General features: G+C 46.0%; 2 protein-coding genes across 2 annotated transcripts; both read right to left on the minus strand.

The window, feature by feature from the left end:
- Positions 1-120: 120 nt before the first annotated feature.
- LOC308565585 (extracellular calcium-sensing receptor-like) lies at positions 121-8107 on the minus strand (the record flags this gene model as incomplete). The annotated part of the gene is given in 6 exon segments (XM_081154899.1): positions 121-1025; positions 2744-2867; positions 3965-4192; positions 5855-6640; positions 8050-8062; positions 8064-8107. Coding segments are annotated over 6 exon segments (2100 nt in total).
- A 4338-nt stretch (positions 8108-12445) lies between these two features.
- Positions 12446-13390, minus strand: LOC308565758 (olfactory receptor 9I1-like; the record flags this gene model as incomplete). The annotated part of the gene is made up of 1 exon (XM_081155359.1): positions 12446-13390. One exon carries the CDS (start codon positions 13388-13390, stop codon positions 12446-12448), a length of 945 nt encoding a protein of 314 aa, XP_081011485.1.
- Between the last annotated feature and the right edge of the window lie 622 nt (positions 13391-14012).

Here is a 14012-nt window from a genome sequence, read left to right on the forward strand (position 1 = left end):
GACTGGGAGGGGTCCAGACCAGTGAGCTGGGGCTCATAAGAAGGAATGTTTTCCTGGGGGTGAGCTTAAGGAAGGCATCCTTGAGAAGGTGGCACTCCCTGCAGTCCACTTCTGATGTTCTCACTGGAGATGGTGCCTGCCAAGCATTTGTTCTTTTGTGTTCTTTTCTGGATGGAGAAGTATGATGTAGCATTTGGGGAAGAAGAGGCAGGACATGAGGCCTGCTCCTGATGCCAAGATGGCAAAGACCTCCACGGCTATTGCTTCTTTGCCTTGGGTACTCATGTGGGCAGGGAAGAAGGACACCCAGACACAGGAGAAGACCACCATGCTGAGAGTGATGTACTTTGCTTCATTGAAGGTGTCAGGCAGCCTGCGAGCGGGGAAGGCCACCAGCAAGCTGACAAGGCTTAGCAAACCCAGGTAGCCCAACATAGCATAGAACAGTTCCAAGGAGCCCTCATCATACTTTACAGTCATCGTGGACCGCGGCTCCGTAGAGTTCACAGGGTGGGGGGGCCATCTGGCGACCCAGACCGTACACAAGGTTGCTTGGACCAAGGAAGAGACAACAGGGATGGTGCGGGGGACAACTGGCCCCACACACTTCCTAATCCTGGCATGTGGCCTGGTGGCATGGAAGGCTGCCACCACCACGATGGTCTTGGCCAACACAGTGGACATGCAGATTGTGAAGGTGACTCCAAAAGCTGCCTGGCACACAGCACAGATGAGAGGTGTTGGGTGACCAACGAACAAGAAGGGGCAGAGAAAGCAGAGGGCCAAGGAGGACAGCAGAAAGTAGCTGAGCTGGCGGTTATTGGCTTGGACGATGGGGGTGTGGTGGTGCCAAATGAAGATGCCTGAGATGGACAAGGCAAGGAGGAAGAGCAGGGCCGTGCAGACAACCAACACTGTGCCAAGGGGCTCATGGTAGGACAAGAAGTCAAGGGTTTTGGGGAGGCACTGACTCTTCTCCATATTGGGCCACTGGTCCTCAGGGCACTTCTCACAAAAAGCACTATCTGAAGGGAGAAAGAGAAACTGGGTCAGAGAACAGAGTGGGGAAGCTTCTGGAAACTTTCCCATGGTCAAGCAGTTATGACTTGTGCTGACTTTTCGAGCAAGCTCAGTGTATTTTAGTCCTGTTACTGTGGGCCTTCCAGACTGCCTGATGTCCTCAGATTCAGGGCCAAAGACACAGATGGCGGAGATCCTGACAGCAGCTGCTTATCATGCATCAGACTGTAGTGAAATAAGTGACCTAGCAATGTACGGAAGCTCTAGCTCCCACCTAGACTTCATCCCTTTGAATTGGACAGCCGTTGTGGCAATGCCATACTTCATAGTCACAGCTCATTTATTTATGCATTTATCCATTCATCAGCCTATTTAATTTAAGGAATGTTTATGGGGGTGCTTACTAGGTACACAGACTCTCTTTTGTTACAGAACCACACTTTTCTAAATTGTCCCTTTGATAGAACTTATTAGAGCCTTGCTTCCTATAGTGATTTTAAGGACAGGCTTTGTGACTGGAGTTCTGGATCAGTTATATATACTCATTTAACCTCTTTTCTCAATTTGGCTCTATCTCCGTGCTCCTAGATACTTTGATTCCATGTCCTAATCTCCAAGTCCAAGGATATTTTATTTTTCATCATCCTCTCTTTAGCATCTGATGGCTCCTCCTCAGCTTCATTCAGCGGTGCCTTCTCTTTAAATGGGGGAAAAGTATCCTCAAAGTCCCCACCATTCCCCCCCTGCTGAGAGTTTTCAGTGTGAGAAGAGGCCTCGTCCAAACCCAGGCTTCAGCCATTACCTGGATTCTGAACCTGGTCTTCCTGATTCAACCTCTTTCTTTTCCAGTACACTCATCGTCTATCAATGTCCCCAAACACGTGCTGAAATGCACACTGCTTTTCTACTTAAGGAATTTAGTGGATCCACATTGCCTACAGAATAGAGTCCACGTCCTGAGTCTGGCAAGTCAGGGCCTCTGTGATTGGCCAGCTGCTTCCTACGTCTCCCATCACAGTCTATACTGAAGCCAGTCTTGGCTCCTTATTGCTTTCATGCCTTGAGCCCTTCCTCACTTACTCCTTGGCCTGGACTATTATCACGCCTTATTAGCTTTGAAACCCTACTTGTTCAAGGCCTATACCACACACCGCCTCCTCCAGTGAAGTCTCCCTAAATACCCTTCGTTAGAATTAATGATTTCTCTGTGCTCTCATGGCTGAGTGCTTGAGCTTTTATTAAAGTGATTGATTTTACTTTGTAGCCTCATTTCTGTATTGTACAAGGATCATTCTCCTTTCAGAGATCATGAGCTCTGTGGTCCAGGGGCTGTGTCTTAATTACTGTTTCTACCCTTGCACCCAGCACAGTGGCTGTGTACAGCAGGCACCAGTCGATACCTGTTGAATGAGTGACATCTTAGTAAAATACAGATTCCGTCATTTGGGGATTTTTTTCCACCAGTATTTATGGAATGCCTACAATGTTTCAGATACTAAACCAGGCTCAGAATTTAGACAAACTCATGGTTGATGAAAGAATGAATGCATAGCCTTAAATGGCTTTAATGCAGCACGTGGGAAGGGCACAGTGACATCATCTTTTGACTTCCTCTCCCCTGGATTTTTCTTTCCTCTTAAAGGAAGCTTCCCTGGATGTGATCATCAGTGGGGAGCTGTCATCTGAAGCCGACCCTGACCAAGGGCCCGCCTCCCTTCTTTACCTGGTGTCATGGTGATTTCTCCTCTGGGGCAGGGAAGGCAATTGTAGCAGCAGTTTGACTTCCCAGATAGTGTTGACTTACTGGTTCCCACAGGACATTTTTCATTGCAGATCGAAGGAGGGACCTGGACATGAGAGGAGAGAGAGCCATGAAGACTGCAGGGGAGACTGAGTGGGGCCTCAGGTCTCGGAGGGACCAGCAGCAGCAACATTCTCACTTACCAGCTGCCTCTCTCCTTCCTTTCTCTCCCATCCCCTTTTATGTTAAATTAAAATCCTTTATCTCCTTTTCCTTTCCTTCCTTCCTTCCTCTTTCCTTTTCTTGCTCACATAGTTATCAATGTGCTCCATGTATCAGGCACTGTGTAGGGTATTAGGAAAACAGAAATAGGTACAAATAAGCTCTTAGGATTTCATAAGAAAGATATGAGCATCACTGCTCCACAGACAAAGGGCTGGACCCTGGTTACCGTTTGGAATTCTTGTTCTGCCATTTATGGGCTGGGAACCTGGGGCTTAACCTCCCTCCACCTCAATTTTCTCTCAGTAAAATGGGATAGTAATTGTATCTAGTTGGAAGATTGTCTGAAGAGTAAATGAAATGATGCAAGTGAAGCCCATCTCACAGTGCCCAGAACATTGTGAGTACACAGCAAGAGCTAGTGAGGTAGGGTTATATTCTGAATAGTCTGGGGAGTTTACCCTCCATTCTGGGCTCACCAGACCCCTTATTTCCTGGGACTTGTTTTCCTAAACAGAACTGAGTCACCAACAGTGAATCAGAAAACATGACTGCAAACAGCAGCTAAGCCACTGGTCAATGGTTTCTCAACCCTTAGCCTACCGACATTTGGCACTGAATAATTGCTTGTTATGGAGGCTGTCCTGTACATTGTGGAATGTTTAGCAGCAACCCTGGCCTCTATCCACTGCTTGCCTGTAGCATCTCCTCAAGTAGTAACATCCAAAAATGCCTGCATACTTTGCTAATGTTCCTAGGAGACGAAATCGCTGTCCCATACCTTTGCCATTTCAAGCTCCTTTGTTTGGGGAGCCTGGGAGTGGTTCTGGAAGCTTTTTATTTGCTGAACAGCCTCAGAGTTGTGTAAGTCAATAATCCACCCTGCCCTCCCTTTGACCAAGTCAATTCAACATAACAAATTCTGTTGTGAGCGTGGGGGTGGGAGGTGCTGGGTGGGCAAGGTCATTAGGGGGCCCTCACCTGCGAAGACCCTTCTGCCCAGATGATGGTGCTCTCACTTATCAGCAGCTCTTTTCCAGGAGGGGCATTGAAGTCAAAATGTCCAACAACTGGCATCTCTTCTCTCTGGTCTGGGAGGGTATAGATGTTTTTAATGTCAACCATTGCCAGCATCTCCCTGTCTTTGCCGAAGGAAACCTCTTCCTGGGCTCCGGTGGTGAAGTGAACCCTCTGGGTGTAATGGAGCACCTGAGACAGGAACAGAGAGTAAACGAGAGGAAACTGTCAGGAGCAGAACAGCTCCCAAGGCTGTGCTAATCTGTGCTGGGTAGGGCAGTGGGTGTCTCCATCTATCCAATTTTCCATGGTCCACGCACGCAAATTACTTAGCGCCCTCTTTGCCCAGACAGGATCACCAGCTCGGAGAGAAAGCTCAGTCCTGCCTTCAGAGAGCCCCTGGTTCAACTTAGCCGTGTGGCAGAGAGAGAATGTTTTTGATTAAAAGAAGCTAGGGACTGAGGAGTATGAATGTTTCAATGTACCCCCAACTTTTCAGAGCTGGGAGAACCTCAGATTACAGGACTATCAAGACCCCATTAGCACTTCCTCTGGGAAGAGTTTAAGCAGCAGAAAAGGGAAGACAAGCAGAGGGCCTTCAGGGTCCCAGCCGGGAGTTAGGGCGGGTGCTTCTGGATCTGTGAACACCTTTGGTGTAAAATGGAGTTGTCTTTGATCCCGTGATTAGGAAAGGGGGTTGTGGTCTTTTCCAGAAACCTAGAACTCTTTAAAAAGACCTCTGAGTTGTTTCTGATGGAGCTTCCACTTGCCTTTCCAACAATTTGCTATTTTTTTTTTCTGAATCTGTCCCAGGCTTTGAATCAACTGTATCACTTCCCCACTCCTGCTCCTGCCATAGCCTCCAGTACCTGGTAGTATGATTATTTATTGCTCATTCCAACTAGAGTGTAAACACCTTGAGGACAAGCATACATTTGGCCATTTCTGTAGCCCCCGTTGCTCCAAGGTGCATGAAAATTGCTTACTAAGTATTTGTGGCACAAACACGTATTTGTTGGATTAGGACCCAGAAGCCCAGTAAGACTAGAGGAGGGAGTTGGAGCAAATCACCTGGTGGGGTAGAGCTAGGTCTAGAATCCTGAAAGATTTCTGGAACTTGTCAGCTTTGAGAGGCAGTAGAGGCAGTGGCCCGGTGCCCAGATCTGGGAGCCAGGTTGCCTGGTGTGATTCCTGACTCTATCTTGAACCAGCTGTGTGACCTTGGATATGTTGTTCTACCTCTCGATTTTCTCATCTCTGAGAATGAGACCTGCCTTGAATGTATCTTCTTTATACCTGTATCTTCATACATAAAGAAGAAATGTATTAATACATATAAAGTGCTTGGAACATTATTTGGCATAAAGTAACACTTAAGAAGTGTATTACTCTTACAGCCTTTAAGAAGTCTCATTACATAATTATTGAGAAAATGACCTAAAACCCACCTTAAAGAAGCTGTGCCATTTGAAGACATTCTTTTAATATTGAAGAGATTTTCTTATATTCTGACTTCGTTTCTATATCTTTGTTTGGATATTTGCAGCAGTGTGCTGCTAAATGTTTAACAACTGGCTCTCTGGGGAGAAAAGCCAGGATTTTTAGTGTTTGCTGATTTCTGTGGTTTAACCAGCAATTTGTATAATTTCTGAAAATTTTACTTTGATTCTCATTGCCAGTAGGAGCCAGTTCTGTCTTCTATATCTAGACCCTGATATTGTTAATAATAAGGAATTTGAGCCCGAATCCCTTTGGCTCTAAATTCAAGTACAACTTTTATTAGACTTTCTGCTAGTCTGTGGTTCATAGCAAGCTGGGATGCACAGGGACTGGGCAGGGTTTTTGGCTGCTCACCTGCCAAGGCCTGGCATTCCATGCATTGGCACAGGTGCCTCCTAGGAATGGTCCCTCTCCCGGGGAGCAGGACAGCAGGTTCTGGTAGGCGGTCAGCAGGGCTCTGGCTGCCAGGTAGGCTCTGTATGCCAACAGGTGGACAGCTGTCAAGTTCTCCAGCCCCGTGCACTTCTGAGCCCCTTCTCTGGCACTCTGGGTGGAAGCCCCAAATCCAGACCACCTGCATCTATGCAGCTCCTCCCACAGCTTCCTCACCAGACTGGTGCCTGGGTACATGGTGGGACGCAGGGCCAACAGGAAGTCCTTGAAGCCAGGCACTATCCCTGAGCGTATGGCCAGGTTCAGGCTGCCATTCAGCAGGTCTAGGGCCCTGGGTCCCAGCACCAAAGGGTCATGGGAGAAGGCCGTGGTGAGGATCCATGTCCTCCCAGTTACGCTGTTCTCCCAAAGGACCTCAGCCGGGAGCCTGAAGTGAGAGTGGGAACAGTCACAGACGACGGCGGTGGCAGCAGGGCTGAAGGTGACGATTCTGGCCGTGATGCTGATGCTGTTGCTCTGGGGGCTGATCTTCCTCGAGAAGGCCACACAACTGCCTGTGTGCCTGAGCTCCGTCTGCAGCTGTTCATCCAGCCACTCAGAACCCACCAGGCCCACCCAGGTCCAGTTAAAGTGACTCAAGAGCTTGGCCAGGCCCCTGGGCTGGTGGGCGGTGCTGCGCACTGTGCTGAGGAAGGACGGGAACTGGAAATGGTCGGAGAACTGGGGGTGCTGAGATCCATGGCTAATCTGGGGGAAGAAATGGGGCTGCAAATTCTGGCCAAACATCCCACCACCCATCCTGCTCAGTGTCCCCAGATGCTCTCGCCAGCTACCCTGGGACTTGGTCTCATTCTTCCCCCCTCTGCCTTTATTATTAAAAACATTTTAAGCATACTGTATGTAATTAATATATACAACTCGATGAATTTGCAGGTGAATATACACCTGGGAAACCATCACCACAAACAGAACTCAAGTCTAGGGAAATGTTTCACAGAAACATCAAGAGATCCATCAGAATGGTTGGTCACTGGTTCAACTTTGCAACTTTCTAAGAAGGGTGGGGAGGAGAAGTGAGATCATCCTGGCTGTCAGAGAACACACGTCCCAGTCTGTTTAACCTATCATCATCAACAACAAAAATTACGGAAGTTAGGCCTACAGTTGCCAAATTCTTATTTTGCTACAAAAGTTTGTTGGAAAAATAAAACCTACAATAGCCAAGACATGGAAACAAGCCCGGTGTCATTCAGTGAGTGAATGCATAAAGAAGGTGTCACACACACTGGAATATCTTTCAGCCATATAAAATGAGGACACCCTGACAACATGGATGGACCTTCAGAACATTATGCTAAGTAAAATAAGTCAGACAGAGAAACACAAATAATCTATGATCTCACTTATATGTTGAATCTAAAAAAACCCAACAAGAACCAACCCCCCCCCCCCCCAAACTCATAGAAAAAGAGATTAGCTTTGTGGTTATCAGAGACGGTTGGGGGTAGGGGGGGTGGGGAAATTGGAGAAAGTGGTCAAAATGGACAAACCTGGAGTTCCAAGATAAATAAGTGCTAGGGATGTAATGTACCACATGATGTCTGTAGTTAGCACTGCTGTAGATCTACAGGAAAGCTGTTAAGAAAGTAAGGAAATCCTGAGTTCTCAGCACAAGAAAAACATTTTTTTTCTTTTTTCTTTCCTTTTCATTGCACCCAAATGAGATGATCGATGCTAACTAAACTTACTGCAGTAATCGTTTTGCAATATATGTAAGTCAAACCATAAAGCGATACACCTTAAATTTAATCAGCGATATATGTCAGTAAAACTGGAAAAAGTAAAAAAAATAAAATAAAACCACTGTTTAAGAAAGGCTGGTGACCTCACACAGATACCCGTCTACACTGTCATTTCGTTGTCATCTTGTTGCAATCCGGAGAAAATATCATCATAGGTCAGCACCAATTCATGGGCCAGCACTGGGGAGCCACCAGTCTAGTTTAATATCCCATTTGTGGAAAGGAAAGTGACCCTTTCAAGGTCTAGCCTGTGATTGTTCTACTTGGTTGCAGATCTGTCCTCTAGCTAGCACCTTCTCATGTGCTCCAGCCTGAGGACTCAAGTGACTTCCTCTCTCCGGGTGCCTCTCTCACCTGAGGGACTCTACGTGGCGAGCAGCTCAGCCACGGGCTCAGACTCCGGGGAGTGCATCCCTCAACCACTCCCAGGAGCAGTTGCTGGGGCGCAGCGGAAGTTGGGTGTGGGCCAGGGCTGCTTTGACAGCAGGGCCAGTGTGCCCCTCAGGGCCTGGATCCCTGAGGTGCAGGAATCATACATCTGCAGTCCCACGGTGACGTTGGGCAGGAAGGCTGGGTCCCCTTTGGCTTTGGCCACGGCAAAGAGAATGCCGAGGATGTGCAGGAATAAGCGGACTTTGAATCTTTCAGAGGGTGAAGGACAGGGGGAGTTAGGATGAGTCAGAAGCATTTGAAAGAGCTGCCCAAAACAGCCCTGAGAGTCTCTCCTTGGGAGGAGTGAGGGCCAGATGATGTGCGGCTGAATCTAAATGTATGTTTGCAGAAAACAAAGAAGCCTTGAGGGTTGCAGATTCTAGGGGAGACACATACACAAGTGTCCAGACATGGAGAAAGGCTTCTCAGAGATGGGTAAAGAGACACATAAAGTCACTCACACACGGAGACAGAGGCTGGCTACAATACAGGCAGACTTACAGCATTGGGTGCACAGGCTCAGGCATTCACCAAGGGGAGTGGCTGTGACGCATAAACAGGCAGGCATGTGAATTGAAATAGGTGGTCAGATGCAGAGACAGAAATTCAGGTGTGGATGAGACAGGGAGACAGGCAACACAGATAGTCACCTGGATGTACATACATAAGTAGAGAATGGTAGCTTTACACACAGGCAGACAGATGGGCTCAGGCACAGGTAAACACTAAGACAAATAGCTGCAGACATAGCAGAGAGCCATGAGCAGGTGCAAAAGGCATGTGCTGGAAGGCCTTTGACAAAGACTTGGGCAGGAAGACGTAGACAGGAGGTAGAGTGACATTGGGGCCTGGGCATCTTTGTGGACAGATACTGCAGACTCGTAGACTGAGTGTGGGTAGAAACCACTGGAGTTTAGATATCTGTGGAAGCGGGGCTCATGGAGAGAGCTGCTGACAGGGTGGGCCTGGGGCTGCCTTTCATTGGTCCTGTGAACATGCCCTTAGATTCTTCTTATTATAGCTCCAGCTGCCGTGAAACGTAAATGCACCTGCTATTTTAAGCCCTGATCAGCAGGCCAGGGGCTTGAAAGCAAGTGTTGATGTTCCTGCAGCAGATTTGTATCTTCTACTTTTCAAGTCCTCACGGACGTCACCCTGGCTCCCATGAAGGGTGACAAAAGTCGACAAACATTTTGTGCAAAATGCATGTTCATCATCAACTTTCTTGAGTAACATGCATGTCTGTTTTTTGAGTTTATTGCTACCGAAAGTGCTTACTGCAAAATAGGAAAGTGATACCAAACAATAAAATATATTGCTGTGGCTTTGTACCCTACAAAAATGCATCATCCCACTGTAGCAAAAGCTTTCAGGCTACTCTGCATCTGATCCACGGTTGTGCTTCTTAGGCCCTATTTTCTGCACATTTTCAATTTATTCCCAAGAGCCTGTGTGCGGATAAATTGTTGGCTTCATGCGCTGTGGCATGGGCCACAATAGAACTGGTTGGTACACCAGTGGCTGCTGGGGTTGACTATTTCTCTTACCATCACCCTAGATTGGATAAATGACTCTTCCCTAAATCCTTGTGTCTGAGCCGTCCAATTCTTCCCAGATGTTTCCATTCCAGTGGGCTGTTAGTATCTCTCTGTCTCATTGTTTCTTAATTAGTAGGACAACTTTAAGCCTAGGTGGATAGGAAACAGTTCTGGACAAGGGGAAGTAATTCCGCTGGCAGTACAATTTGGCATCCCACAGTTCAATTGCTGGGTTTCGTTTTTGTGATCTCAACCCTAACGCTGAAAGAGTTCAGATATTTTAAAATATATAATAATTTATAGTTCTTGATTTTTATTTTGTGTTTTAACCAAAATTTTTAGGAAATCTCATGACATTCAATTTCTTGAAACTACCCGGTGCCTGTAGAAGCACCCACCCATCACACTGTCTTGAATTCCTCGTGTGGGAGAGACCTCATAGTTCCCAGAGCTTTGCCTTTACTGGGCATCGCATTTCAGGAGAGCACTGTTCATAATCTATGGGTTGGTTAACTACTATGAACTATGGGATGAAAGAGTAGCAGTCTTCATCCTATATCATAATACTAGATATATTCTCACTGATTCAGGCAAGGTAGCCAGTCCTGTGGTGGTTAATTTTATGTGACAACTTGGTGGGGCCATGGGGTGCCCAGATGATTGATTAAATATTATTTTTGGGGTATGCCTCCTGTGAGGCTGTTTCTGGGTGAGATAACATTTGAATTGGGGAACTGAGTAAAGCAGATGCACCTCCTCAGTATGGGTGAACCTCATCCAATCTGTTGAGGACCCGAACAGAACAAAAAAGCTCAGTAAAGGAGAATTCACTCTCTCCCCCTGACTGTCTTTGGCATACGCTTTCTTCTGCCTTCAGACTCAGGTTCCTACTGCAACTTATATCATCGTCTCTCCTGTTTCCCAGGCCTTTGAACTTGGACTGGAATTAGATTATTGGCTGTCCTGGGTCTCCAGCTTGCTGACTGTGCATTGTGGGACTTCTCAGCCTCCATAATTGCATGAGCCAATTCCTTATAATAAATCTCTTTGTACATATAATAACAATTGACCTTGATTCTTCCCATTTCTCTGGTGGTTTCTTGCCTGCAACAATCCAGGCGAAAATATTGTGAGTTATAAATAAAACCTTTGTTTTAGAGCTGATTGTTGCCACTGCAAACCCAGCCTGTTCTGACTAATCTAAACCTTGAAATTGATTTTTATCATCTTCCTTAATCTTTGTAACAATTATTTCAAATAAGAAATATTAATTGAGTATATCCCCCAGAACTTTTTCAGGAAGTGGGTGTCATATGGCTGACACTTGCTTAGTGACTCCAAGTTGCTTAATTTATTGGACAGAGGCAGTAGCAATTATTTCAAAGATAAAGTGATTTAGTGGGGACATTTATCAAGCTAAATATTATATATTTTATTTTTCATACATGTACAAAGTGCAACTCTGTGGAAATTCCATTTGTAGGACCAAGTTGACATGCCCGTCCCAACCATGTATTCTACAAGAACTCTTCCAATGATGGAATTTTCATTAAAGTGCACTGGAAGAAGAAAATTAAATAAAAAAGAGAAATACTGTTTTTTTTTTATTTGAGGAAACTGATCTGAAACGGTAAGATATTTACAACAGAAAAGTTATGGCCTGCAAAACCTATATTTACTATCTGGTCCTTTACAGAAAAAATTGCCACCTCTTGGTCTAGACCAATAGCTCATCTGATGGAATAGATGGTCTTAAAGACATGGCCCACCTTCATTTTTTATTGATTTGGTTCCTGAAAGATTTTCCCCTAATAGTCTCTGCTTTCCCCAACACCCACCACACTTAGATTTTAAGTGTCTTTTTTGAGAAATTTAGATTAACTCAATGACACTGACATTTGGGCAGTTTTTGGATGAGTACCTTGGGATACAAGACACATTCTGAATGAAGTCATTCAGCATTGCCGTGGTTTCCTGGCCTTGTCAGGTGCATTTCCCTGTGACACCATATCCCTCAGAAACTATGGTATTGGCCGTTGAGCAGACATCTCCAAAGATAAGGTGGTTTAGTTAACCTTGAAGATGTCAGAGTGGCATTAAAGCAGGAACAACAGAATCAATGAGTGGTCAAGGGGGAAGACAATTTGCAAATTTAAAAATTTTATTGTTCTGGCATGAGCAAGAAGGAAGGCATTCCCAAGGGGGTGACCGGGGTCCCTAGAATGGTGAAGAGGAAAGCCTATTTTTCAAATAACCCTTTCCCTTGACCACTTAGACTTGGTTTTGTCTTATACAACACTCCCTGCTTACTAAGATAATCAGTCACTCAGGCATTAAAAGAAGAAAAAAGAAACTTGGCATTATTTACAGGGATCCCCGGATATAATCTTAGACATAGAGAAAAAGACAGTATTGATGGGAGCAAAAATAAGAGTGAAAGGATGAGAAACCCAAGCATAGGTGCAAAGAGTAATGGGGTTGGAAGAAATAAACTGAAGATACCTTGGGCCCTTGAGATTCTAAAAGTCATGATGTCAGAGTGCAGCATGTGACTTCTGGGTGCGAGGAATGGACCTGAGGTGGGAGACTGGGAGAAGAAGAGAGTACCATAGGGATGCTGGAAACAGCTTTACCACATTTGCAATTTTCTCTTGTGTGCCTCACGGCCCCTATCTACCTTCCCTATGTTCATGGGCACAGGTTGCATATAGTGCTGGTGCCTCTTAGAATGCATTGATATGGGAAGAAAGTGGAGCGAAAGGAGAGGCCCTCTCTCAGATCTACATGCTCCGAGACACTTGGAATCGACCAGTGACCCTTTTGAAGGCTGCTTTCACATCCTTGTTCCTCAGGCTGTAGATCAGAGGGTTCAGCATGGGGATGACCACAGTGTAGAAGACAGACACGACCTTGTCTTCCTCTAAGGATTTGCTTGAGCCGCTCCGCAAATACATGAAGATGAGGGTCCCAAAGAGAAGGGCCACAGCAGTGAGATGGGAGCCACATGTGGAGAAAGACTTAGCCCTGCCACCTGAAGACTTTATTCTTAAAATGGCCCTGATGATGAGTAGGTAGGAAATCAGGATGACCACAGCATTGGCCAAAATCACAAAGTTGCCGAAGAAGACAATGACAATCTCGGTGTTTGTTGTGTCATCGCAGGCAAGCTTCAGCAGGGGCGGGAGGTCACAGAAGAAGAAGTTGACCTGATTGTCGTCACAGAAGGAGAGGATGAAGGTACTTGTGGTACGCAGGATGGCCCCCGATGTCCCACAGACATAAGCTCCCACCACGAACCTCCAGCAGATTCTGGGATTCATGGCTGCAGTGTAGAGCAGTGGATTGCTAACAGCGACATAGCGGTCATAGGCCATCACTGCCAGCAGGAAACACTCTGTACCTGCGCAAATGGTGAAGAAAAAGAACTGGGCAGCGCATTGGCCAAAGGAGATGACCGTCTTGCTTGTGGCCAGTGTGGCCAGGATCTGAGGGGTGATGACTGAGGTGTAGCAGGCATCTAGAAAGGAGAGGTGGCTCAGGAAGAAGTACATTGGCGTGTGGAGTTGGACATCCAGTTGGATCAGAATAACCATCCCTACATTCCCCAGAAGGGTGACTAGATAGAAATTCAGAAACACCAGAAAGAGGAGAGTCTCCAACCTGGGGTAGTCCGTAAAGCCCACGAGAATGAAGTTGGTCACTGTGGTGAGATTATTCTTGGCCATGGACTCAATGTGGACTTTTGATGAGAATAAAATAAAGAAAAAAATTTCAGAATTGAAGCACAGTCTCTCTCTCTCCCAGTGGAGGTTAGGTTTATATTTTCAGGCCAAATGATTGAGCTTGTTTTTGAGAAATCCTGTACCTGGCTGATTCTCCTTGGGCATTCCTATTGTCCTGTATTATGTGGAGCTGAGCCATGAGCTGGTGCTTCTCACTCGAACAAATTCTGGTTTATCTTTGGAAATTTCTGTGAAGATAAGAGACACACAGACTGTCAGACTGGGAGAGAAGCTATTTAGCATCTGTTTTAATCCCCATCGTATGCTGGCGTCACCTTTACCCGATGCTCTCCACGTGGCCATAAGTTGCTCTGTGAGCCTCTGTCTGTGGACAGCTCTACTTGTTAATTTTCATTTCAATTCTCTCTCTTTATCTTCCACACATTGTCTTAGTTTTTACCCCTTCCAGACACTCCCAACCAATTAATCTCTTCTCATGAAAACCTTTCAGAAGCAGGAGGATGATGAATCTGCCCTGTATATTGACTATTCCCTCATCTTACCCGTTGCCATATTTTTTCTAATTACATAATTATTCATCATGTGGTCAAAAGTTGCTTAGTCA

Source organism: Miniopterus schreibersii (genome assembly GCF_964146895.1).
Source record: "Miniopterus schreibersii genome assembly, chromosome: 12".
Classification (NCBI taxonomy): domain Eukaryota; kingdom Metazoa; phylum Chordata; class Mammalia; order Chiroptera; family Miniopteridae; genus Miniopterus; species Miniopterus schreibersii.